General features: G+C 43.9%; 1 protein-coding gene across 1 annotated transcript in view; it reads left to right on the top strand.

Moving 5' to 3' along the window:
• The window catches only part of CSMD3 (CUB and Sushi multiple domains 3), a 787,235-nt gene that overhangs the window by 113,005 nt on the left and 648,631 nt on the right, over nt 1-25,599 (top strand). Inside the window, exon 2 of the mRNA XM_063131067.1 lies at nt 5,149-5,371. Coding sequence (XP_062987137.1) covers nt 5,149-5,371 — 223 coding nt within the window. The remainder of the gene's footprint in view (nt 1-5,148; nt 5,372-25,599) is intronic.

Genomic DNA, 25,599 nt, shown 5'->3' with positions numbered 1-25,599 from the left:
GCATTATATGGGATGGGGAGAGAGAGAGAGAGAGAGAGAGAGAGAGAGAGAGAGAGAGAGAGAGAGAGAATTTACCTCAGAGCTAAGATATTCCCCATAAAATAGTTTACCTAAGTCTTAGATTTTGAAGTGAAAATGTTCAAAGTATTTAGAGTTGGGGAGGGGGTTTGGCAAATTTAAAAGCTTTAACTGGGTATGAACCTGAGTGTGTTTGAGAAATCATCTGGCTTCCACTGTAGAAAACAAAAGAGCAACACATGAGAGAAAGGTCATGGAAAGTGGAGTCCCTTAGCTCCTTGGCAAAAACATTGAGTCCACTTGTCTCAAAAAACAAAGATTTCTATCCAGGACCCTGAGGCACAATGCACATGTAAATAATTTAACATTATTCTTCATAAGTAATTCAAACTTCATTCTGAGAAGTGATATCTGAACCAAATGTATCCCCAAGGCTTTTACAGAGTTAACTAATGCAGTCAGAGTTAAATAATAAATAGCAATAGATAATTTTACAGATGGGATTTAAAAAGAGTTCATCAGTTGATGAGGCAAAAAGTGGTGCTGGGGAGGTTAAGTAAGACTTCTTTTAGCTATAGATTTAGGTAACAGTGATCAGGCCAAATTGATGAGGGAAATAATTCTTCTGAGCTATTTTACAAGAAGATCCATGGCTATTGGCATCAGGTCAATGGTGCATTGAATATTGTAGTGTGAATAAGAACAGGAGATGGGCTGACAAAATAAGAAACTCTATCATTTTCTTGTTCTTTTACTTGGTGAAAACAATTGAAGGGGGAGGATTGAGATGGAATTTCATGAGCCCCTGGTACATGAATGTAGAGTTCTATGTTCAGAAGTTTTTGGAGAAGTTATCTCAGGATTGGTGTGTGCTGGAGAAGGACATCAATGGCTACTAGCCCTGAAGGCTATGTGCTACCTCAACAAGCCTATATGCACCAGTTGCTGGGGAACATGGGTGGGAGGGTTCTGTTGTATGGTGTCCTGCTTGACTGCTGGTTGGCCACTGTGTGAACAGAGTGCTGGAGTAGATGGACCCTCAGTCTGATCAAGCATGGTTCTTCTTATGTTCTTGAAATTTGTACATGGTATGCTTCCTCAGTTAAAGACCTGAAGAAAAAACTTCTTTGCTGGTTCCATGGGACATGGAGAAGCTAAAGATATAGTATGACACCATGGTATAGTGGTTAGAGTGCCAGACCAAAATCTGAGCTGGAAAAGGATTCCCAGTTTTTCCTCCTCCACCACCCATCCCATCCTTTTTGGTGCCCTTAGAAGCCCTCCACACCCATCCCACCAACCCCCAAAGACATTCCCCTTTTCCTTTCCTTTTCTTGTCAAGCAGTGGTGGCTGCAGGAATAAGGGTGTCAATGAACAGGGAGAGGAGAGGAGGCTTTTCCGTCCCATTGCTCCTTCTCCATCACTCTGACACAAAAGGTAGCTATGGGCCAAAGTACTCTTTATTTTGTAAATGAAGTACTTTGGCCACATAATGAGAAGACAGGATACCATGGAGAAGAGGCTGATGCTAGGGAAAGTGGAAGGCAAAAGGAAGAGGGGCCGACCAAGGGCAAGATGGATGGATGATATTCTGGAGGTGACAGACTTGACCTTGGGGGAGCTAGGAGTGGCGACAGCCGACAGAAAGCTCTGGCATGGTCTGGTCCATGAAGTCACGAAGAGTCGGAAGCGACTGAATGAATAAACAACAACAAAGCTACCTAATGGCCATTATTTTTTCTTTCTTTCTTTACTCTGGAGCAAGGGCATATAACTTTTTCGGCTCTGAGGGTTGCAGATGATGCTGGCTCAGGGCTTAGGGGCTGCATATGCACACATGTATGCATGCACACACACATGCATGTGCACACACAGAGAGCACCCGTCCTGATACAGATCCTTTGTTCCTTGCTGTTAGCAGTGGTGTGAAAAGAACAATTTTTATGAGGATCTCTGGAGGAGGGAGAAAGGTTGTCACACAGAGGAGGGCACATCTCTCTCCTCAATCATCTCAGGACACAGAATAATGGGCTCAAGTTACAGGAAGCCAGATTCCAGCTGAACATCAGGAAAAAACTTCCTGAGAGTTAGAGTAGTATGACAATGGAACCAATGACTTAGGAAGATAGAGGCCTCTCCCATCCTAGAGACATTCAAGAAGCAGCTGGACAGGCATCTGTCAGGGATGCTTTAAGACAGATTCCTGCATTGAACAGGGGGTTGGACTCGATGGCATTATAGGCTCTTTCCAACTCTACTATTCTATGATTTTACAATCCATGGTGGAGATTTGGTTGTGGTGGCAGAGGGCTCAGGGCATCCGTTAAGGCTTTGGGATTAGCTCTAGAGTAAGAACAGGGGTCCCAATCTGGATCAGGATGCTAGGATGAGAAGTATGGGGGCTTATGAAATAATTACTCATGAAGTAGAGCCTTCCCACCCCTACTGAGATCCTGATACCATCCAATAAAGCAAATAATGAACAATTTGCTTTATTGGATTCTATTCAGCAATATAAAGTGCAGTCATGGGGGGTCCCAATCCAGATTGCAGCTGGGAGTAGAAAGTTTAAAGTCTCCCCTACACATCCAGATTAGGACTCCTGTACCGATGCTAGAATATAAAAAAAAGAAGAAGAAAAAAAGATGGAGCTGCTTGCTATGTATTTACAGTAACGTGTGCTTTGGGTATCCACCTTGAACATCTTTTTTTCCTAAGGCAGAACAGTGCATATTTTTAAAAATAAATTAGTAAAATATAGAGATTCCCACCCCATTTCCACTAGTCTCTCACCTGAATGTGTGAACTGCTGTTGAAAAAGTTGTATTTAAGAGAATGTGAGGTAATGAGGAAGCTCTCTGTTGCTGGCTAATTAATGCAACACACTACAAGATGGCATATTCCACCATGAGATGTTAAATATTGTTAAGGAATTCAGTCAATGGACATCACAGTTGTATCCGAGAGAGAAAGCTTGGTCAATTCCACCTGTAGTAAACCAAGAATGTGGAGAGTAAATTGCAAAGTGAAAGAGTCTTCGTGAAAAACATTACAATCCTTCCCTCATATTGAGGGCTAATAATTACTTATCTTGACTACAGCACCACATGAAGAAAAGGGCAATCTTCTTGGCAATCAGGTCTCAAACTGTTTAGGGTTTTACTGCTTAATAAGAACACTTTGAAAAACTTATTTGCATCCAGTGTCACTAGTGTAATGTGCTCCACTTTCCAGTCGGAAAACTCTGCTTAGCAATTAGGTCACAGCATTCTCCTCTAACCTGTTTCTTTGGAATGGACTTAAGGTGCAACTCCAGTAGGGCTCAACAGACCGACAGAACTTAAAGGAAAGTTTTCATACTGTTAATATCACAAAGAGAAAAAATAGACATGGGGCACTTACCTTCATAGATGTGAATGGAGACAAGGTTTTACAAGCAAAGGGGAAGTTTCTAATGGGCCTGTTCAGATGACACGCTAAGCCATAGTTACTAAGCCCTTCACAGCACATAGTCGGTGAGTGTGTTGTTATGTAGCCATCATGGACAGGAATGGTTCACATGACACACTAAGCCATGGTTTACTAATAGGGGTGTGCTCCTCTCCGTTACGGATCTCCGGATCCGAAGCAGAGTGGGCCGATCCAGACCTCTGAAGCCCTGTTCCAGAGCGGATTGGGGGAGGTTCGGATCAGCTCGAAGCAGTTCAGAATGGTCCGAAGCGATTCAGACTGTTCCAAAGCTTCACAGCCAGGTAAGTGGGGAGGGGAGCTTACCTGGGTCAATATGACATGTTGAACCCAAATGCACCTGTAACCCCACATATTTCTTTAAGAAATATGGACTAGGGGACATTTGTTCACATATCCAGTAGAGAAGTGAAGTGTGGGCCATCCACCATTATGGGCAAGGGCTGAGAAGTAAAAAATAGGAAAGTAGACTCCATCATCAGTGTACTTTGGTAGTGCCATTGGTGGCTAAAGGAACCTAGTGTGCCTAGTTATTATCTTTCTGTAAGACCCTGAACTCCTGGGAGCAAGGCTTGAAACATTTCTTTTTGTGTGTAAATGATGGGCAGCCATTTTCTCAAGAAGATCATTCTGGAAAGGCAGTGAGTACAACGAAGATCCAACTTGTCTTTATAAAGCAACAGGATAAAGCAGCAGAGAAAGTTGCAAGACAAAGAGAATGCTGTAAAGGAAACACTGACTTAAGTGGACAGTCCTTTAAATTTGGTTTGGACTTGTGTCAAGTGTGAAATGTGATGGTACTTAAGCTTAACTGGTTGGGGAATAATGGGAGTTGTAGGACTTTGTTCTGTCTAAACATGCATAGAAATGTACCCTCAACATGTAAGAGATTGGTAGAAGTTATTTGCCTTTGTCTAGACCCTTTTACTGTGAGTCCATCTAGAAGCCCCATATTAAAAACCTTCGTACCTAAGAACAGTCTGAGAAAAGATATTGGGCCTGTACAGACTACAGGCTAACCTTGCAAATGGTTAGTGAGCATGTTTAAACTGTGCTTATGCAGCCACCATGGTTAGGAATGGTTCACACGATGCACTAAGCCATAATGGTCCTGTTCTGAAGACACCTTAAACCACAGCTTTAACCATGGTGGTTAATCCAGAAAGCCTTATTCGCCATGGTTAAAGCAATGGTTTAAGGTGTCTTCTGAACATGGCCTGGCTTTCTGGCTTAACCACCATGGTTAAAGCCATGGTTTAAGGTGTCTTCTGAACAGGCCCAGTGTTTCGCTCAAAATGCTTAACCATTGTGGCTTAGTGTGTCATCTGAATAGGGTAAATATTTGTTACACATCAACTGGATTATAAGTACCATAATGTAGAATTACTAATGTAAGGTGTCTGACTCTAAGAGAAATTTAGGATTGACATGCCAAAAAGGTAACAGCTATAGTTTGATAAATACATGGCAAAGTTGGATCACATTTTTAATTGATCTACAAGGGCAAAGAATGACATGTTTCATTTATTTATTTATTTATTTACAATATTTATATACCACTCCCCATTAAAAATTTCAGAGCGGTGTACAATATAAAATAAAATAAAAACATCCAGGAGGTGTCAGTGATAATTATTAATTTACTCTTTTTTGCTTTTCAGGATTTATTTATACATGTGGTGGAACTTTAAAAGGACTTAATGGAACTATAGAAAGCCCCGGCTTCCCATATGGATATCCAAATGGTGCAAATTGTACATGGGTAATAATTGCAGAAGAAAGAAACAGAATACAGATAGTATTTCAATCCTTTGCTCTAGAAGAAGAATACGATTATTTATCATTATATGATGGGCATCCTCATCCTACAAACTTCAGGACAAGGTAAACATTGTTTTCATCCTATCAAAATGTGGCTTGCTACAAATTAATATCTTTGCCAGAAATGAATTTCCTGGCAACATCAGAAAAAGCCGTGTTATTTATCCTATTTTCAATAGCATATGCTAAATTCAAATTACAGAACGAGCTTCACCCAAACACAACATTGCCTAGTCATCTCAAACTGGCATTCGCTTTGACATAAATACATTCACTTTGTGCAAATTGTACTTTTGCAGATTTAGAAAATGCTTGACTCATAATATCCCAATCATGCTTTTGTATCCCAGTCACTCTATTGTATTGAACAATGATGGCTAGGCTATGTGTACTGTCGCACCAGTGGTGACTCAGGGGTAAACACATGATTTGTACTCAAAAGTTCCCATGTTCAATACCAGGGCACCTCTAGCAGTGGTGGTAGCGGTGGTGGTAATTGATCTCAGATAGAAGACCTGGTAAAGACTTTTGCCAGAAGCAAAGAAGCACTGCTCCAAGTAGACACTACTATATACAGTATGTACCAATTGGTTCTATGTCCCATAGATAGTCTTTATTTCTAACCTAGCCTTTTTTTTTCCCTTTTGGGGAGATTTCAGAGATAAGTTTTTAATTATTTTTGTTAGCTTCTATACATGTACACAATATTGCACTAGCTTCCTTTCCACCCTATATAATGGTCTATCCATATAGTAAAAGTTACTACATGTGCAACTCAAACACATTCAGCAATATTTACTATGAGAGGAAAACTAAACTCTTTTATTTATTTCTTAATTCCTAATAGGGGTGTGCACGGACCCCCCGCTCCGCTTCACTTGCAGATCCGCCATTTTCCGGATCGGGCCGCTCCGCCCTGCCCCCGCTCCGCCCACTTCCGCTCCGCTCCGCCCGGAGCTCCGGATCCGGATCCGGAGCTCCGTTTCCCCCCCCCCATAGGCTTGCATTGAAAGCTAAAAAATTATACAACTTTTTTTCTGTTCAAGTTAGAAACCTCATGTTTGGCACCATGACACCTCATGGGGATATACACACGCACGCCAAGTTTCAAAGCAATCCCATCATCCCCTGATTTTTGGCGAATTTTTGAAAATCGGGCACCCCACACACAACATCCCTGCGAGGTGGGCAGGGGAGGAGGGAGGGAAGGCAGGCAGGCATGCAGCTGGCATTTCTGGGGGCATAAGGAAGTGAGCCAAGGATAAGCCACTAATGCATATAAAATGGAATAAATCAATCAATAAACAAAGGAGGGGTGGAATTAAAAGCAGCAGTGTTGCTCAATAAACAGCAAGAAGAATTTTTTTAAAAAGGCTATATCTGTCTTTTACCAGCAATAGGGGGACGTGCCCGGGGGAGGGGGAAGTAGCTGCCAGTTCAAGACACTGACAGCCACCAACAGCTCTGAGAAGAAGTAAAACGCTCACTTCGACTCATAACAGGCATTGCTCCACCACTGAAAAGTGACCATTCACTTCAACTCATGATAGGCATTGCTCCACCGTTTTACTCTCTTTGGAAGGCTCTAATGGCCTTCCAGTGCAGGAGAGAGTGGGGGCACGTCCACGATGAGATGCCCTAGGGGAGCTCATCCCCTTGCACCACATCGATTCAGTTGTTCACCAAGGTTAGGGTGGGGAGCAGTGCTGTGTTTCTATCTCTTATTCTTGGCTTAGTATATGATTTCAGGTTGTGTTTGTGCATTTGGTGGGGCTACTGTGTTAAAAAACACGGGGAAAAGCCCGTTCAGATGAAGAAAGAGAAGTTTCCCAGAATCCCAAGTTACCTGTTTTGCCTATGCCCTCCTCCAACTTTGGGATCATCATGACCGGGAGCTGACTCTGCCCCTCAGCCCTTTGAAAAAGGTATTTTTCCCGCCGATTTTTTAAAAACTTCTAGCCCGCGACCCGTACGATGCAGAAAGTTGAGAGTGGTCTCAAAATGACCCCCATCCACGACTCTCTGTGCACAAGAATTTTCAGAATGATAGCTTAACCCCCCCCCCAGTTATCCCTGATTCTTTCCCTCAATGCAATCCTATGGGCGAAAAGCCGAAAACGCCGTTTGAGCCGCGCGGTTGACCCGATTTTCACAAAAATATAGCCCGCGACCCGTACGATGCAGAAAGTTGAGAGTGGTCTCAAAATGACCCCCATCCACGACTCTCTGTGCACAAGAATTTTCAGAATGATAGCTTAAACCCCCCCCAGTTATCCCCGATTCTTTCCCTCAATGCAATCCTATGGGCGAAAAGCCGAAAACGCCGTTTGAGCCGCGCGGTTGACCCGATTTTCACAAAAATATAGCACGCGACCCAGACAACGCAGAGAGGTGAGAGTGGTCTCAAAATGACCCCCATCCACGACTCTCTGTGCACAAGAATTTTCAGAATGATAGCTTCAAAAACAACGTAGTTATGCGCGATTATTTGCCGCAATGCAATCCTATGGCGAAATGTTTTCAAGATGGCGACCGGAGCGCTCCGCCTGAACTAGGAGCTCCGAAAAATGGCCGCTTCTCTTCGCCTTGCTTCTAGGGGGTCCGCGGTCCGCTCCTACTCCGCCTCTGGGTAAGGCGGAGCAGGCCAATCCGCTACTGCTTCTACGCTCCTAATTGGAGCGGAGCACATCCCTAATTCCTAATGCATGACACTTTGAGCATGTTCACAAATATATGATAATCACAAAGAGTGTGAACCTATGCATATTTAGAAAGAGTTTAGATGTCCAAGAAAGTCACTAATGTTATGGTCTGGCTCCTCCCTATCTCCTTACCTCTCGTCTCTTCTTTCACCTTACTGTCCTGCTCGCACCCTTCACTCTCATAACACTAGTCTCCCAAGAGTTTCTACTTCTCTCGCTCATCTTCGCCCGTTTTCACTCACTGCCTCCTATGCCTGGAATTCTCTTCCACTGCATCTGCGAACAGCGATGTCAATCTCAGTTTTTAAATCTTACTTGAAAACATTTCTTTTCTCGAAAGCTTATAATCCGTAGTGTGGCGATATTAGTTTTTATTATTAGTTTTATTGTCCCCCGTGCTGGTTGGCCTTTCCCCTCCCTGTTTGTTTGTTATTGTGATTTTAGAATGTAAGCCATATGGCAGGGTGTTTTGTATTCTGTTTTACTTTGTTCTGTACAGCACCATGAACATTGATGGCGCTATATAAATAAATATTTATAATAATACTAATAATACTAATAAGGGATTTACAGTAGGATAAGGATGATCACACTATCCCCCTTCCAGTGATGTCTGGGGCAAACATGTAAGGTGTTCATTGTTTACATCTATTTAATTATTTTTCAAAGGAATAACCAGAATTATTTATTTAAAATAAACTATATGAGATTAATCAGTTTATTTCAAATGCTTATGAGAAAACTGTTATGTACAGAGTTTTTTAAAAACCTAAATGTTAAGTTTATGTAAAAATGGCTTAGAAAAGACAAGGAAACAAATGTGTGCTGTGTGGTTTTCAAAGCAATTGGGTGTGTTGAAGAGAAGAAGGCACATAGGTTCCACAATTCAAGAAGGATGCAGACAAGCTGGAGCGTGTTCAGAGGAGGGCAACCAGGATGATCAGGGGTCTGGAAACAAAGCCCTATGAAGAGAGACTGAAAGAACTGGGCATGTTTAGTCTGGAGAAGACAAGATTGAAGGGAGACATGATAGCACTCTTCAAAGACTTCAAAGGTTGTCACACAGAGGAGGGCCAGGATCTCTTCTCGATCCTCCCAGAGTGCAGGACACAGAATAATGCTTTAGAATGCTTTAGGGTGGATTCCTGCATTGAGCAGGGGGTTGGACTCGATGGCCTTGTAGGCCCCTTCCAACTCCGCTATTCTATGATTCTATGAGGTGATGGTCGTAAGTGAAATCCAATGGGAAGGTTCAGGGTAATGATGTAAATGAGAGAGTTTCTGAGGTGATATGGATAGGAAGGATTAGATTGGGTTTTAATGTGGAAATGGATTAAAGATTTCTACAAGGAGGGGAGAGAGTTGAGGACATAGAGAGGCACGTGATGTCCAGGGTATGGGAGAGTCACAGTGAGAAAAGTAGTGTGGCAGAGGAAAGATTCACTAGCGGTTCAGTAAGGGGTCACAGTTAAATGATTGTGCTCAAATTTGGTGAGGGGCTTCAAACTAAAAGAAACTTGGTTAAAAAAGAGAAAAAAGAGAAATGTTGCAGCTTGCTAGTGGAGAGAATATGCTTTTTAAAATAGCATTATTAGTAGCAGTACAATGTCATGTCAGATTTTATATATTGTATATATACAATAGAGTCATTCACAATAGTATTCCAGTCAATTACTTATATTGACTTATAACTTAGCTTTTCCTCTTAACACCATTTCTCACAGATCACAGGGTTGCAACTTGTCCTGAACTTCGTTATTCTAAAACATAACAACAAATAGAGCACTCTTCAATAAAACTTCTTGTTTTCTTGTCTAACCTCTCTCATTCTTGAGCTTCACTATAAATACCAGTTCCTAGACCTTCATCATCCATTCTCTTATTGAGAGGGTCTCTTTTTTGCTTCCATTTATAACTCATTGTTAATGTAGCAGCCATTAGTAAATTAACAATCATTTCCTGATCTTCTTGAGGCCCCAGGATGGCCCATTTAAAAAGGGGGGAGAGGGGTGAGAGGACGTGCTTCTCCTTCAGGGGTAGGAAACTGAAACATATTGACTATTTATAGAAGTATCTCTTATTTATTATATATAATGGAAACAATCCTGTGTCTCCTTTAAAGGCAAGCATCAGTCAAGTAGCTGTGTCCCTATTCTTTGGAGGACGTATTGATCTTGATGAAGTTTCCTTTATAAGCAAGGCCCTCCTGAGTTTTAGAGAGTCCTCAGGGGTTCTTTCAAAAAACACGTAATCATTACAAGAGGGTCCAGGTAATTTGTTTCTCTCTTCACTGCTCCTTCTCTGTCTAAATTGACCAGCTGAGCAAAAGCAGTCTGAAATGATTAGGAGCAAATTAGGGCCTCAGCAGTTTTGACACACCTTTGAACTACACAGCACAGAAACATTGATTTTCTTCAAACAAATGCTGCAACTTTGGCCACCACTTAGATAGATGTACAACACAGAGAAGAAAGATAAGGTTTACCATGGGGATTCAGGGTAGGAAGGAAGGATACAAGAAATAATGAGACTCCAAATGTCATCCACAGGCTCTCTATAAATATAAGCATGCAGGTGTCTCCCAGAGATCGGATAATGGCAATTAAATAGTAGTCCTGGGCTGAACATTTCTTCTGCATTCCCCACCCCACCCCCCGCGAACATTCTCATTCAATTTGATATAAAAGGAATTGTTTTCAAACAAAATTCAATGGGGAAAGAAATTGAAATTCTCATTGGTGAGGTGTGGGGTTCCTAGGGTGACCATACTTTGGAAACCAAAAAGTAAGGACAGCATGGCCAGCCCCCAAGGCGATGTGCCCACCAACATGTCCAGCCTCCAAGGGGTCATGTCCAGCCCCCAGGGGGTGTTCCAACCTGAACATAGCCATGGTCACATGTCTGATTTCACAGCACACAACTAAGGGCCTTGCTAGACGAGGCCTTAGCGTGCTTTGTGGGCCGGTTTCCCTGCTGTGCGTCTAGATGACGCACAGGGGAATCCGGCGCCAGGCTGCACTGAGGCCTCCTCTAATGCGCCATAAGCGAAGTCACTTATGGCGCGCCTTTTTCACAGCCCCGGCCTCAGGCCGGGGCTGAGAAACGTCTAGGAAGGTCCGTGGCTTTTTGAGGCTACTCGCTTAGTAGCCGCGAAAAGCCACGGACGTGGCACAGCGCTCATATGAGCGCTGTGCCCATCGTGCCAGGGGGGGTGATCCAGGGGGGGAGATGGGGGAGGGAAGGCCAGACTGGCAGGAGAGGGGATGGCGGAGGGCGACGAACAGGAGATGGCGAGGGGGGACGGAGGGCGACGAACAGGAGATGGCTAGGGGGGACGGAGGGCAACGAACAGGAGATGGTGAGGGGGGACGGAGGGCGACGAACAGGAGATGGCGAGGGAGGGCGGGGGGCGACGAACAGGAGATGACGAGGGGGGACGGAGGGCGACGAACAGGAGATGGCGAGGGGGATGGAGGGTGACGAACAGGAGATGGCGAGGGAGGGTGGGGGGCGACGAACAAGAGATGGCGGGGGGGACGGAGGGCGACGAACAGGAGATGGCGAGGGGGGATGGAGGGCGACGAACAGGAGATGGCGAGGGGGGACGGAGGGCGGGGGGGGCGACGAACAGGAGATGGCGAGGGGGGACGGATGGGGAGGTTAACTAAAAAAAAACCTTACCTTCTCCGGAGTCTTCGGGCCGCGTGGCCCCTTTAAACTAAAAAAGAAATGGCGGACGCTGCAGGGCTTGCGTCGTCCCTGCGCATCCGGCGTCTGGAAGCTGAGGCGGAGCATGTTAACGTTAGCGTGCCTTGGCCCCGCCTCCCTGCCGGCTTATCCCGGCAGGTCTTGCAAAGCCCTAAGACAAATCTTAATGTTAAAGTCACTGAAATAAAGAACAACTGAGACATTCAATGTATCTGAAATTAACTTCACTCTCCCCCACTTTTGTAGTTTTTGCTGGACTTTGAAGCTTTTCCAATACTCTGTGTGATACAGTCTCCCCTTCCCTCAAATATCTTTTCTGACTACAAATCCTTCACTTGATGGCCATAGCCCCACCTTTCCTAACATTTAATACTCTTTCCCCATCACCTTTCTCATATCCATACTCACAGGTTCTCAGCATACTGCTACCACTGAACAAACAAAGCAGTTGACAAGTGCAGAAAAATCTAGTACAACGAACTAGCAAACTAGCATTCAGAAGGAGTATAAAATATTATTACTCTGCAAACATTAGCCATGGAACAAAACGGACTAAAGGCTTATTGCAGTCACTTCTCACTAGCCCCTCTTAGCTTGTTTCAATTTCTGGTTTATCAATGAGAAACTAATCTAAAAATGTGTCATTATATCTCTGGCTCATTAGCCATGCAAACAAGACCATGGTCAGTAGCAATACAAAGAAAAGCCAGAACAGATGCCCATTATCACAATGAGAATACCTAATTTTGCATGTTTAAGACGATATGGAAACCAACATTCACTTGTCCTTCAAAATTACCATTTCTCCATATTTTGCGGCGGAGTACTTTAGTCAAACAAAAATGTGTATGTTGAGGGAAAATGCTCACGGAAATGTGTATATTAGTGAAAAAAAACATTAAGAGCACATTGTATTAGGGAAAGTGCTTGATGTATATAGGCAAAATTGTATACAAAAATGCATGTATTAGGAGTAATGTGCATTGAAATGCATACCAATTTTTATGCAAACTTCTTTTTCAATTGTCATTGTTCAGGACAAGCTACACTCAAAATTGGAAAAAAATGAGAGACTGAAAGAAACCAAATGCTTAATTGGAAACCCCTTTATTTGAAATTTGAATCCATTGCTTTGGGGTTACCCTCTGGAGCAGTAGAAAACAAATTTGCTCTGTCATGTATTGTGTTAGCCCTTCAAATATATGAAGATGGCCATCGTATCACTTCTTAATATTCTCTTTTTCCGGCTTAACATACCCAACTCCTTTATACTTTCCTCAGAGATGGCGAGGAGCCTGGAGGCCATTCTATGTCACCTTTCTCTGGGCGCCTTCTAGGTCCAGAATCCAGAATCTATGGTATGAAGGAGTAACCAATGATTTGTTCAAAAACAGAAAGGGAGTTCTACTATGGCTTCCACTTACACTTTTCCAGCTGTTCTCTATGTTCCAAATCCTGCCTTAATTAACCATTAATACTTTATTTTCGTTTGAACCTTTTCTGTTGGTAACATAAGTGCTTTATTAACAGGGATTACACAACTCTTTGACAGGTTCTTAATTGAGGCCTGCAGCAAGGCTTCTCTTAGGACAAAGGGAGATAGAAGGAGTGGGGATTCTAGAGGTTAAGAGGACAAATATGAATGCTGGCCTGTTGCCTCGTTCTCTTTCCTTCCTTCCTTTCTTCTTCTTTTTTGGATCCGAATCATGCCTTATCGCTTGCCTTTTAGAAGGTGGGATCAATTAGTTTTCTAGGGGCTTAGATACTATGTAGAGCAGCAGTTCTCAACCTGTGGGTCGCGACCCCTTTGGGGGTCAAACGACCCTTTCACAGGGGTCACCTAAGACCATCGGAAAACACTCGGACGCCACTCGAGTAGCTCCCACAGCAGAGGCGGCTATTTTTAGCTGCCCACCGCTGCCGCACCAGCTCCTCTGAAAGGAGGCGAAGCGTCGAGCCTGCCGCCGGGGCGAAGGGGATGCCAGGCGCACGCGTGCCGCCCCTGTGCATGCGTATATGCAGACATAAGAGGACTTCCGGCCCCACCCACTGATCCCCGCGCCGCACACACACACACACAAATGCAGACACATGCACCCTCTCGGAAGGCCGGCCGCAGCGCAGGCGGACGGGGCACGTGTGATGGCCAAGGGCTTGGGCCGAGCGGCTGCAAGAGCAAGTTGCGCAGAGGGCAGCCTGGCGAGCCGCCGCTGCGTTCGGAGCGAAGACACCGCTTTCCAGCCCAACCCTACGCAGCAGGGCAGGCCGGCGCGCCCAGTTCGGTATAAGCTTGCAGGGGTCAAATGCCTGGCCTAAGCATACGGGTCTGCACCTCCAAAAGGATATTGAAGAGCTGGGGAAAGGATCAAGGGAATGGAGCGACTCCCCTATGAGGAGAGTTTCCAACATTTGGGACTTTTTCACTTAGAAAAAAGGCGAGCAAAAGATGGGTGTATAAAATATAGTTGCATGAAATTTAGATATGGTCTATAAAAGTTATGCATGGTGTGCCGAGATTGGCTAAGGAACATTTCCCTCCCTCTCTCATAATACTAGAACCCAGGGTTCATGATGCTCAGTGGTAGGAGTTTCAAGACTAACAAGGAAGTGCTTCTTCACACAACCCATGGTGAAGATATGGAAATTGCTACTAAAAGATGTAGTGATGTCCACCAACTTGGACGACTTTAAAAGGGGATTAGACAAATTCATGCAAGATAAAGCTAGCAATGGCTACTAGTCAGGACAGCTATATATTACTTTCAGTATCGGATCTGCATACCAGTTTACCAGGGCACATCAATGAGAGGGTACTACTGCCCTCATCTCCTGCTTGTGGGCTTCCCATTGGGGCATCTGGTTGGCATCTGTAGGAACAGAATGCTGGAATGGCCTTTGGTCTATTCTAGCACAGCTCTTCTAACCTTCATAGTTTCTGCAACTGTAAATACCTGAGTATAAAGCCAGCAGTGGAGACATCCTGCATATCAGATATTTACATTACGATTCATAGCAGTAGCAAAATTACAGTTATGAAGTAGCAACGAAAATAATTTTATGGTTGGGGGTCACCACAACATGAGGAACTGTATTAATGGGTCGCGGCATTAGGAAGGTTGAGAACCACTGATGTAGAGCAAAGTTCCAGATAGTAAAAACATGGCTTTAAAAAAACAACAACCCACCAAGCTTCTTCGTGACTTGACACTTTGCTCCATCACTGTGAATCACCACCACCACCATTACTAAGGTATTTCTTGTCTACTTTGACATTGTAAAGCATGTACTTAGCTAAAGCTCTGATGGTTTATCATATCATGTGAGACAGATTTATGGCTTTAATAGTCTACAATTTTCTATCCATTATTTTTATGTCAGGCAGAGAACTCAATATTCATAAGGAGAGAAAATATGTTTTAAGGGGGAAATTGAGTTTGTCCTCAAATGGCAAAAAAACCCGCAACGCTTTGGCTAGTCAGTTATCCCACATTTTATATCATTTCTAATGGAATAATTGTCTACTAAAAAGAAGTTTGATTGACAGGGATAATATGTATTGGTTACCTTGTAAACACCATAAATATGACCCTGCTTGATATTAATGATAGTGTGTACATTTCCTGGCATCACCGTGTCTATAGAAAGTTGCAACTTGCCTGCAGTATACAATTTATTTCTTCCTTTTTTAATATAGCCTGACATTTGCTCTATGCTTTCCTTTCCATGTCATTAATTTTCAGAGTGAAATTGGTCTTGTCCTGAGTTCCCATTTCTTCCTGATGTGTTTTTTTGCTGCCTTTCAAGACCATCATGCATGTTATGGGTGTCACAAGCACCCCGTCCCCCAAATGCTCACAAGCAAGGTTAGGGTGAGCACAGACCTGCTCAAAACGTGCATCTAAGTAGATTGCCATACCCAGGTAGAATGTCTTTTCTTACCCATGACTGAGGGCCTTGCTAGACAAGGCGTTAGCGTGCCGTGAGGCCCGGTTTCCCTGCTGTGCATCCACATGACGCACAGGGGAATTTGGGCCCAGGCCGCACTGAAGCCTGTTTAAAGCCGCCATAAGCAAAATCGCTTATGGCGCGGCTTTTCCACAGGCCGGGACTGCGGAACGTCTAGCGACTTCTGTGGCTTTTTGTGGCTACTCACTTACTCGCGAGTAGCCGGGAAAAGCCACGGACTGGGCACAGCGCGGGTGGGGATCTGGGGGGATGGGGGCAGGGGGGAAAGGCCAGACCCGGCAGGAGGGGGGAGAGCAGGCATCGGGGATGGCAAGGGGGGAGGGCGGGTGAGAGAGAGAGCGGCGGCGGTGCCGCCCGGGCAAGCGGACAAGCAGCGCCACCAGGGCATGGCCTGGCATGGGGGGCGGCACTGCCTGGGCAAGTGCCGGGCGCCGCCGCCCGTTCAAACAGGCAAGTGCCGCCGCCAGGGCAAGGCCGGGGACAGGGAGGGCGGACGGCACGGGCATCAGTGATGGGGAGGGCAGGGGGAACAGAGTGGGATGGGGGATGTCTTGGGGGGATCAGGATGGGGGGGGCTTCGTTTTTTTTAAAAACGGACTTATCCAACTAGCTTTTAAAAACGGTCTGGAGTCTTCGGGCCACACGTGGCCCCTTTAAACTTTTTTAAAAAATGGCGGACGCTGCAGGGATCCCGACATCCCTGCGCGTCCTGCGTCTGGAAGCCGGGGCGGCGCGCGCTAAAGTCAGCGCACCGTCACCCCGCCTTCAGGCCGGCTCAGCTGGCCTGGTCTAGCAAGGCCCTGAGAGTACCTGTCCTAGAAACCCTGATGGGAAAGTGATGCTTTGCACACCGTTCCCACCGAGAAGTAGCTCCCTGGGAGTACACAGAGGTCACCTCCATTTCTTCTTCTGCCCCAAGGTAAATTTCATTTGCCTTGGGTCAAAGCTCAAAGAGTACTTATCAATGGAACCTTCTCAAACTGGGGAGAGGCAACGAGTGGGGTGCCGCAGGGCTCAGTCCTGGGCTCAGTGCTCTTTAACATTTTTATTAATGATTTGGACGAGGAGGTGCAGGGAACGCTGATCAAATTTGCAGATGACACAAAATTGGGTAGGATAGCTAATACCCTGGAAGACAGAAACAAACTTCAAAGTGATCTTGATAGGCTGGATTGCTGGGCTGAAAACAACAGAATGAAATTTAATAGGGATAAATGCCAAGTTCTACATTTAGGGAATAGAAACCAAATGCACAGTTACAAGATGGGGGACACTTGGCTCAGCAATACTACAAACGAGAAAGATCTTGGAATTGTTGTAGATCACAAGCTGAATATGAGCCAACAGTGCGATATGGCTGCAAGAAAGGCCAATGCTATTTTGGGCTGCATTAATAGAAGTATAGCTTCCAAATCACGTGAGGTACTGGTTCCTCTCTATTCGGCCCTGGTTAGGCCTCATCTAGAGTATTGTGTCCAGTTCTGGGCTCCACAATTCAAGAAGGATGCAGACAAGCTGGAGCATGTTCAGAAGAGGGCAACCAGGATGATCAGAGGTCTAGAAACAAAGCCCTATGAAGTGAGACTGAAAGAACTGGGCATGTTTAGCCTGGAGAAGAGAAGATTGAGGGGAGACATGATATTTATTTATTTATTTTATTTAATTACATTTATATACCGCCCCACAGCCGAAGCTCTCTGGGCGGTTTACAACATTTAAAAATAGTAAACATTAAAAGTATACAATTTAAAAAAAACAACAACACACACACACATAAAAACAGTATAAAAACAACAGTATCCATTTAAAAACAACAATTGTGGGGTCCATTAAAAACAAACTTAACGTTGTTAAATGCTGTTAAAATGCTGTTAAAAATGCCTGGGAGAAGAGAAAAGTCTTGACCTGGTAGCACTCTTCAAATACTTAAAAGGTTGTCACACAGAGGAGGGCGAGGATCTCTTCTCGATCCTCCCAGAGTGCAGGACAGGGAATAACGGGCTCAAGTTAAAGGAAGCCAGATTCCAGATGGACATCAGGAAAAACTTCCTGACTGTTAGAGCAGTGTGACGGTGGAATCAGTTACCTAGGGAGGTCGTGGGCTCTCCCATTCTAGAGGCCTTCAAGAGGCAGCTGGACAACCATCTGTCAGGGATGCTTTAGGGTGGATTCCTGCATTGAGCAGGGGGTTGGACTAGATGGCCTTGTAGGCCCCTTCCAACTCTGCTATTCTATGATTTTATGATTCTATGTCTTTACAAACCACTCCATACAGAGTCACTGGGCATCTGGAACTCAGGAGCATGAACTAGTAAATGCATAAGCTAATTCTGGGATCTAGCCGACGAAGCTACTCTCTGTGCTTGGGTCACTCTCAGAGCCCTCTTCAAGTACAGAAAGCAACAGGGTGTGTGGAATATCAGTTACTAGAATTGGCAGGCACTATGAAGTTTCTGGATTGACACCCTAGGAACTTGGGACCCTCAGATAATGCTAAAGTAAGCCAACCTCCACTGAACTCAAAACATTTCTTAGAACTTTACCACCTTCCTGACTCCAGCAAAAGTAGCCAACCATTGCCAACACCACAAGGGATGGCAATTTTTGCTAAAGTGTGTTTATGTGGATTTTGGCCCACCTTGAGTAACACATGAATGAGCTGCACATATATGTGGGTTCTCTCTCTCTCTCTCTCTCTCTCTCTCTCTCTCTCTCTCTCTCTCTCTCACACACACACACACACACACACACACACACACACACACACACATTTTTTTTGTCCAATTCCTTTTCTTCAATATAAGCATTAAAAAAAAGTCTTTTCACAATAGCAAAAAATGCTGCTGGTTGTATCAAGGGCTGGATGTAGACAAAGACACATTTGGATTGTTTTCATCTTGTAATAAATAAATGTAATAAATAAATTGTGAAGATGAGGTAGAATATTGGAGATTTTGCATGGGGAAGATTGCTTTGTTTTTTGAGGAAGGTGGGAGAGATTGACTAATACTTGCAGTTATGAGGAAGTGAGGGTCCTCATCCTTTTAAAAACACACCACTTGGCTGAGAGATCTTCAGCCAAGTTGAAAATGAAGCACGTGGAGAGGAAGTTGGAAAGGAACCACTTCATTTCTGCCTGCTCTAATTTCAAAATGTCAACTGCAGGGCTATCTCTCAGCCAAGTTGTGACTTGGCTTTCTAAAAGCAAAATAAAATAAAATAAAATAAAACCCTCACCACCTTACTGTAATTCTTACATGCATCCTAAAGTCCACATCTCCAATCTTTGAAAGGGCTTTGCCCCACTCTCAAAACACCTCCCAAATTACTGCCAAACATTTTGACTAGCCCCAGATGTATCCCTAGTTTAATCTTACATGTGAGGAAAATAGTGATCTTTTCTACGCGAGACTGTTCATCCGCTGTATCTACTTTCGATTCCATCGCAGAATTGCAATTCAAGCACTACATGATTTTTTTCTTTCCTGCTTTTCCATTACATAACCTCTAGGTGGCACTGTGATGTAGAAGAAGAGTTTAAATGTAGAAGAAGAAATCATGCTGTCTTTCGCTTCCACAATTAAATGCTGCATTTTCCCTGTTCTAAAAATCTTGCTGAAAGGGCTGGTTAGACCCACAAGTGAAACTGGAGGTTCTCAATGTCATCTAATGAATCCATAAACAACTATGGGTAGGGAATGATGAGTCATGTAGAAAATCTGAGGAACTGCTTGTTTATTGAACAAAAATGTCTCCTGTGAACCCTTTGATTACTGAAAACGCATTTTCACATCTCCATTGTGACAATGACATTTTGTACCTTTGTGTCCTTCTGATTATTTATTGTCATTTTTCATAATGGAAATTAAGCTTTTCTTTCTCCTGATGTGTTCTCTCATTTGTGTCTTCAGCTGAAGATGTTCAAAAGGAACTATTTTGAATTCACATTGTAAAATACTCACAATGGAGCTAAACTTTGCAGTTAAGGTTAAACTTAAGTATATTTTCCTTTCTGCCCTAATTCAAGGTGACTCGCTTTAGCTTCAAAGGCTATAAACGGCTCGATGGAAGTTTTTTTTTTTTACCTGTAAGTGGGCTGATTACATTCGAAACAGGCCATGTTATTAGCCGAAGCAAATTTATGTCTGTGCTCAAAGGGCAGCTTCTTGGAGCCTATAATCTAACAGACCTTTTCATGATGGATTTTTCCTTAGCAGTATTTAGCAAAAATGTCACATCATAAATATGAGACAATAATATGTAATGAAAAGGCAGCTCACGACAGTTCAACATTAGAGGCATGTACAAAGTTATGAACTTAGGGCTGCAAATGGCTTGTAAGCATGTAGTCACAACCGCAGTCCAATGTTTCATTTAGTGTCCAATGATTATTAGAATTCCAAGTGCCATCTCTTTGTCCACCTTAACTTGTACAATTGTTAGGTTATTATCTGGAACATTTTGTTAATAGCAGGGGACCACATTCTGTGACACATTAGGAAAAAGAAGTATAAAATTGACAGCACAATACTATGCATGCTTTATTACAAGTAAGCTCTTCTGAATTTAATAAGCTTACTCTTAGGTAAGTACCCAGCTAGCTGGGGGAAAGGAAACTGTGACTGGGGAAGGCAATGGCAAACCAACCTGCTACAAAGTCTGCCAAGAAAACATCAGCGAAAGCAGGCGTCCCTCTAGGAGTCAGTAATGACCCAAGTGCTTGCACGAGAGGTTCCTTTCCTTTCCTTAGGTAAGTATTTATAGGATTGTAGCCTAACAGCACTATCCTCTACGTGTCTACTCAGAAGTAAATGTCATTGAATTTAATGGGATTCACTCCCAGGTAAGTTACTATAGGATTGCAATCTTATATTCATTTATGTGGGAGTAAGCCCCATTGAACTTGTTCAGATGACACTGAGGGCTCTGTGGTTAGCTTAACCATGTTTCTCTATTGTTAGCACTAACCACAAAGCCATAGCACTAGCCATACACTTGCACAGAACACCATTAACCCTGTCTGGTTCCCAGTTTCCTTAGCCACACGCTAACCAAAAAGCAGTTAGATGAGCACCTGAGTCCTCGGAATGCTCTGCCTCATATCCCATCAGCCCTTGCACTATGAGAGCCAGCAGTTGTGCGATTTAGGCTGCTCTATACTGCTAGCTCTATGATTTAGGTCCCTTAACCACAGGTGCACGTCAGACAACACCTTAAACCAAAGTTAGTTCCGCTAATCCTGTTGCAGAACAGAGTTAGGCCATAGCTAGATGGGGCGAAACCCCGGTGCAATCCCCAGGATCGCATGATGCACAATGGATCCCAGGATCATGGAGGGATGATCCCTTCCTTGCCCTGGGATCTCACCCTACACTTTAGGCCCGCTTTTTCCATGGTCTCAGGATGATCCCAAGAACGTGGAAAGTGTGGCCCACCGTCACGGTTTGTTCCTGCTCCTCGTGGTTACTCATGAGGAGTTAGGACCCACACATAGGGCGCAGAACTCCTCAGGAGCTCTGTGCCCATTGGGGGTGGAGTGGGGGGAGTGGGGACATTTTAAAAAAATTAAATAAAAAAAACTTAACCTTTGCGCACAAGTGCTCGTGCGCTGCTTCCTCTCTTTCTTTCTTTTTTAAAAATGGACATCCTTTCCCTCTGAGGTCATCACGCCCCATGTGTAAACAGAGGGGGAGATCTCGCAATAAAAATATTGTGAGTTCTTCATCCCTCCGACACACTAGACCAGTAGGTCTAGCTGAGGCCTTAGTGGAGCCAACCACAATGTGGTTAGTGGAGGCATTTGGTTAAGGAAAACACGTCAGACAACAGAAAAAGATACGTGTGAGCAGAGCTAATATTGATTTATATCATCCTCAGGTAGTTGCCCAGGCTCCATTGCCAGAGGAGAGCCTGCTACCAATGCCTGACCTGGATCTTCCTTTAATTTTTTTGGTCTGGCACTCCAAGCATATGCCAGATGGCCATTTAAATTCTCCACAATATCTTGGAGCAGTGCTACGTAGAGGGCATTGTGCAAGATTAATATGGAAGCAAGATCCAACCACCTAGTATTGCTTATGCACCATTAGGTAGTAGACACCTTGCCTCGGGCCCAGTACTGGCCCTGTATGTATGATCTGTCTTATTTTCATATAAGGGACAAAGCACAAGGCTAAGTGCTCTGCACAGTCCACCTTTAGGTACACTTTCATTTCAGGGGTATCTTCCATTGGAGAAATAGGCATTGCTTACTAATAACTGAAAATATTATGTCAAGGTTAACCCACTTATAGGCTCAAAGTGTATTTGGGACAATTCTTAGCAGCCAAATCCTATATAAGGTTACAGGCCCGGCAGCTGGCAAGAGCACATGGACGCAAAAGAACCCCTGACACCGTTCACTCACTACCATCCCCCATCCCCTGGAGAGCTGCATCAGCAGAAGGATGTGGCCGACTCAGAGTGAGACAGAACCAAAAGCCTGATGGGGTCCTTCCTCAGATTCATGCATTGTAGAGACTGGAGAGATGTCCCAGGAGATTGCCTGTGCTACCAGGTGATCTACCAGGACACTTTCCCTAAGGAGCAGCTGCCTGTCTTCTATATAGCAGAACTAACAGGATGGCTGTGCTGGAGTGAAGATGTCTTGTCCGCAGCACAAGCTACCTCCTAGGACATCTCTCCAGTCTTCACAATGTCTGGCTCTGCGGAAGGGCCATATAGACAGGCGTTTGGCAGCAGACATCAGCGATTGGAGGGTGCAAGTGGAGAGAGTGGGCCATGGCAGCAAAAACAGGGAGGTTGAAGGGGTACTGAAGGGTGCCCTGAAGCCTAGTGCAGCATTGCTTGGTTACTTAGTAGTAAATTCATCCGAGTTCAATGTGGTGTACTTCCATGTAAGTATGCCGGCCTCAAAGATTTAGAAGTTTAGCCTTACAGACCAATCCTGTGTGCATTTGCTCAGAAGTAAGTCCCACTGAGTGCAATGAGATTTACAAGTAAGTGAATGTCAGAATGCAGCCTCAGAATCTGAAAAGGCTGAGACTGGCTGGAAAACTATTATTTTCTAGCGAGCCTCAAATGTAATTCTCATGTCAGTTTTTTAAGATGTATTGTGCTGGGTATCAAGGAGAGGCTTCCAAGCACTGTAGCAGAGCACACATTTCGTTCAGGTCCTGAGCTTTGTCTATGTCAGAATAATAAATATATTCTTATTTGCTTCTTTTGTCTTTTATGCTTCCTCCTCTTCTTTTCCTGCATTCATTGTTATACCCTTTCATTCGTGCATTGCCCCTATATTTCATCTCTTTCTATTTGCTTTCGATGCCCCCACATCACTGGGTGGATTCAGATGTCCTGTTAACATCCATTCATATGATGAAACTTATGAAATGTCCAAGTCATCTGCATTTATCCCATGAATAACATGGCTGCCTGAGCGTACCAATGAGCAGAATGGATGTCTGAATCCGTGCTTTAGATGTATTTAAAGCAAGGAATTGTCCTAGATTTCTCAGATGGCTGAAACTCCATACTATTAACATTCCTGATTTTACCTGGCTGTGCAGAATTCACAAATGAGTTGCTTCATTCGATACATTTGGCATTGCATGAGATCTTAATGTGCATGTAGGAAGTGCAAAATATCTTTTAAAAATCAAATATAATCAAATCCTTCTGGGTCAATCTGGAACACTGGATCACACATCCATCTATACTTCATCTAACAGTTGCTGAACCATACATTGTACTACCTGTATTTTCTTTGCCTTTTAGCCTCACCATGTCAGGTTTTCCCCTTTTCTGTTGTATCCATTTATAAATACCTGCCAACTTTCCAGACTGCTTCATGCATCTGATGAAATACCTCTAGCTCAGTGATTCCCAAACTGTGCCAAAGATGCAAGTGTGCTCCGAGAAACAAATTAATTAAAGTCTCCTCTGACTCGGAAACCCACATGCAGAGACTGCTGACCGTATATGTGGATGCCCAGGAGTTCATACTTAAAAGCCCCCTTTTATTTCTAAGAAAACAAACAAATTTGGCAACTGCCAGGATGAGCTACTGTTCTGTGGTGTTCATGAACAGTCTAGAATCTGCAACTGATTCAAAATGCCGCTAGTTGGATAAAGCATATTCTGATGCCGGCCCCATTCAGAAGACACCTTAAACCATGGCTTTAACCACGGTGGTTAAGCCAGAAAGCTGGGCTGTGTTCAGAAGACACATTAAACCACAACTTTAACCATGGTGAATAAAGCGAAAAGCCTTATTCGCCATGGTTAAAACTAGGGATGTGCTCCGCTCCGATTAGGAGCGTAGAAGCAGTAGCGGATTGGCCTGCTCCGCCTTACCCAGAGGCGGAGTAGGAGCGGACCGCGGACCCCCTAGAAGCAAGGCGAAGAGAAGCGACCATTTTTCGGAGCTCTGAGTTCAGGCGGAGCGCTCCGGTCGCCATCTTGAAAACATTTCGCCATAGGATTGCATTGCGGCAAATAATCGCGCATAACTACGTTGTTTTTGAAGCTATCGTTCTGGAAATTCTTGTGCACAGAGAGTCGTGGATGGGGGTCATTTTGAGACCACTCTCACCTCTCTGCGTGCTGTGGTTCACGTGCAATATTTTTTTAAAAATCGGGTCAACCGCGGGGCTCAAACTGCGTTTCGGCTTTTCGCCCATAGGATTGCATTGAGGGAAAGAATCGGGGATAACTGGGGGGGGGTTTAAGCTATCGTTCTGAAAATTCTTGTGCACAGAGAGTCGTGGATGGGGGTCATTTTGAGACCACTCTCAACTTTCTGCGTGCTGTGGTTCACGTGCAATATTTTTTTAAAAATCGGGTCAACCGCGGGGCTCCGTTTCGGCTTTTCGCCCATAGGATTGCATTGAGGGAAAGAATCGGGGATAACTGGGGGGGGGTTTAAGCTATCGTTCTGAAAATTCTTGTGCACAGAGAGTCGTGGATGGGGGTCATTTTGAGACCACTCTCAACTTTCTGCGTGCTGTGGTTCACGTGCAATATTTTTTTAAAAATCGGGGTTTGGGTTTTTTTTATTTTTTTTTTTTATTTTTTTGGAAGCGATGACAGGCACATTCAACTCCCAATCCTGATGAGAATTGATCTCCTCAGAAAGCATCCTCCTCCAATCCCAGCGTTGGAGGGGGGACTAAGGCAGACCCACCCTGAGAACTTTCTGTTTTGTGTCTCTTTGTGGGTTGGCGTTCGTGGAGGGAACACTTACTTAGCTAGTGCTCCTGCTTTGGAGATAGATTAATTTAATATAGGTTTAGTTTGGCGCGTGTGTGTGTTTGTTTGCTTCTTTCTGACTTGTAGCTTAGTTTGCCCTGTGTTTTCCCCTTACTTTGATTTAATATAAACTTTATTTTTGAATTTTGGAGTGTGTGGTTGGGTTGGTTGCCCCCCCCCTTCCCTGTATTAAAGCCTGACTGTTCTGCTTTTGTGAAAGCTTTCTTTTGAAAGCATACACACACTTTTTGTCCCATTTCCCTACATTTATATTCTTAAACATATTTTATTATATTCTTTCACATAGTCCATTAGTATATATTCTCATACATATTATATTAGTATTCATATTTTGTTCTTCTTATAGTAGTGGTTGGTTCTTTTTCCCCCTCCCCTCTCTTAAATCCTGATTGTGTTTCCTTCTATCTTCTATATACCAAATATACCAAAAAAATTGGATTCTCTTTTTCTTCTCTGTGTAACTTCGACGGAGTGGGCTGCTTTTGTCAAGTTCAACAGGCAGCCACAGATTGAGCATTTTGGGGAAAGCATACGCACACCATTTCCCTATTCTTAAACATATTATTATTATATTCTTTGACATAGTCTTAGTAGTCTATTAGTATACATTCTCATACATATTATAGTAGTGGTTGGTTCTTTTCC

Source organism: Elgaria multicarinata, chromosome 7 (assembly GCF_023053635.1).
Source record: "Elgaria multicarinata webbii isolate HBS135686 ecotype San Diego chromosome 7, rElgMul1.1.pri, whole genome shotgun sequence".
Lineage (NCBI taxonomy): Eukaryota > Metazoa > Chordata > Lepidosauria > Squamata > Anguidae > Elgaria > Elgaria multicarinata.
Note: the sequence above shows the minus strand (reverse complement) of the source record. Positions and strands in the feature narration are given on the sequence as shown.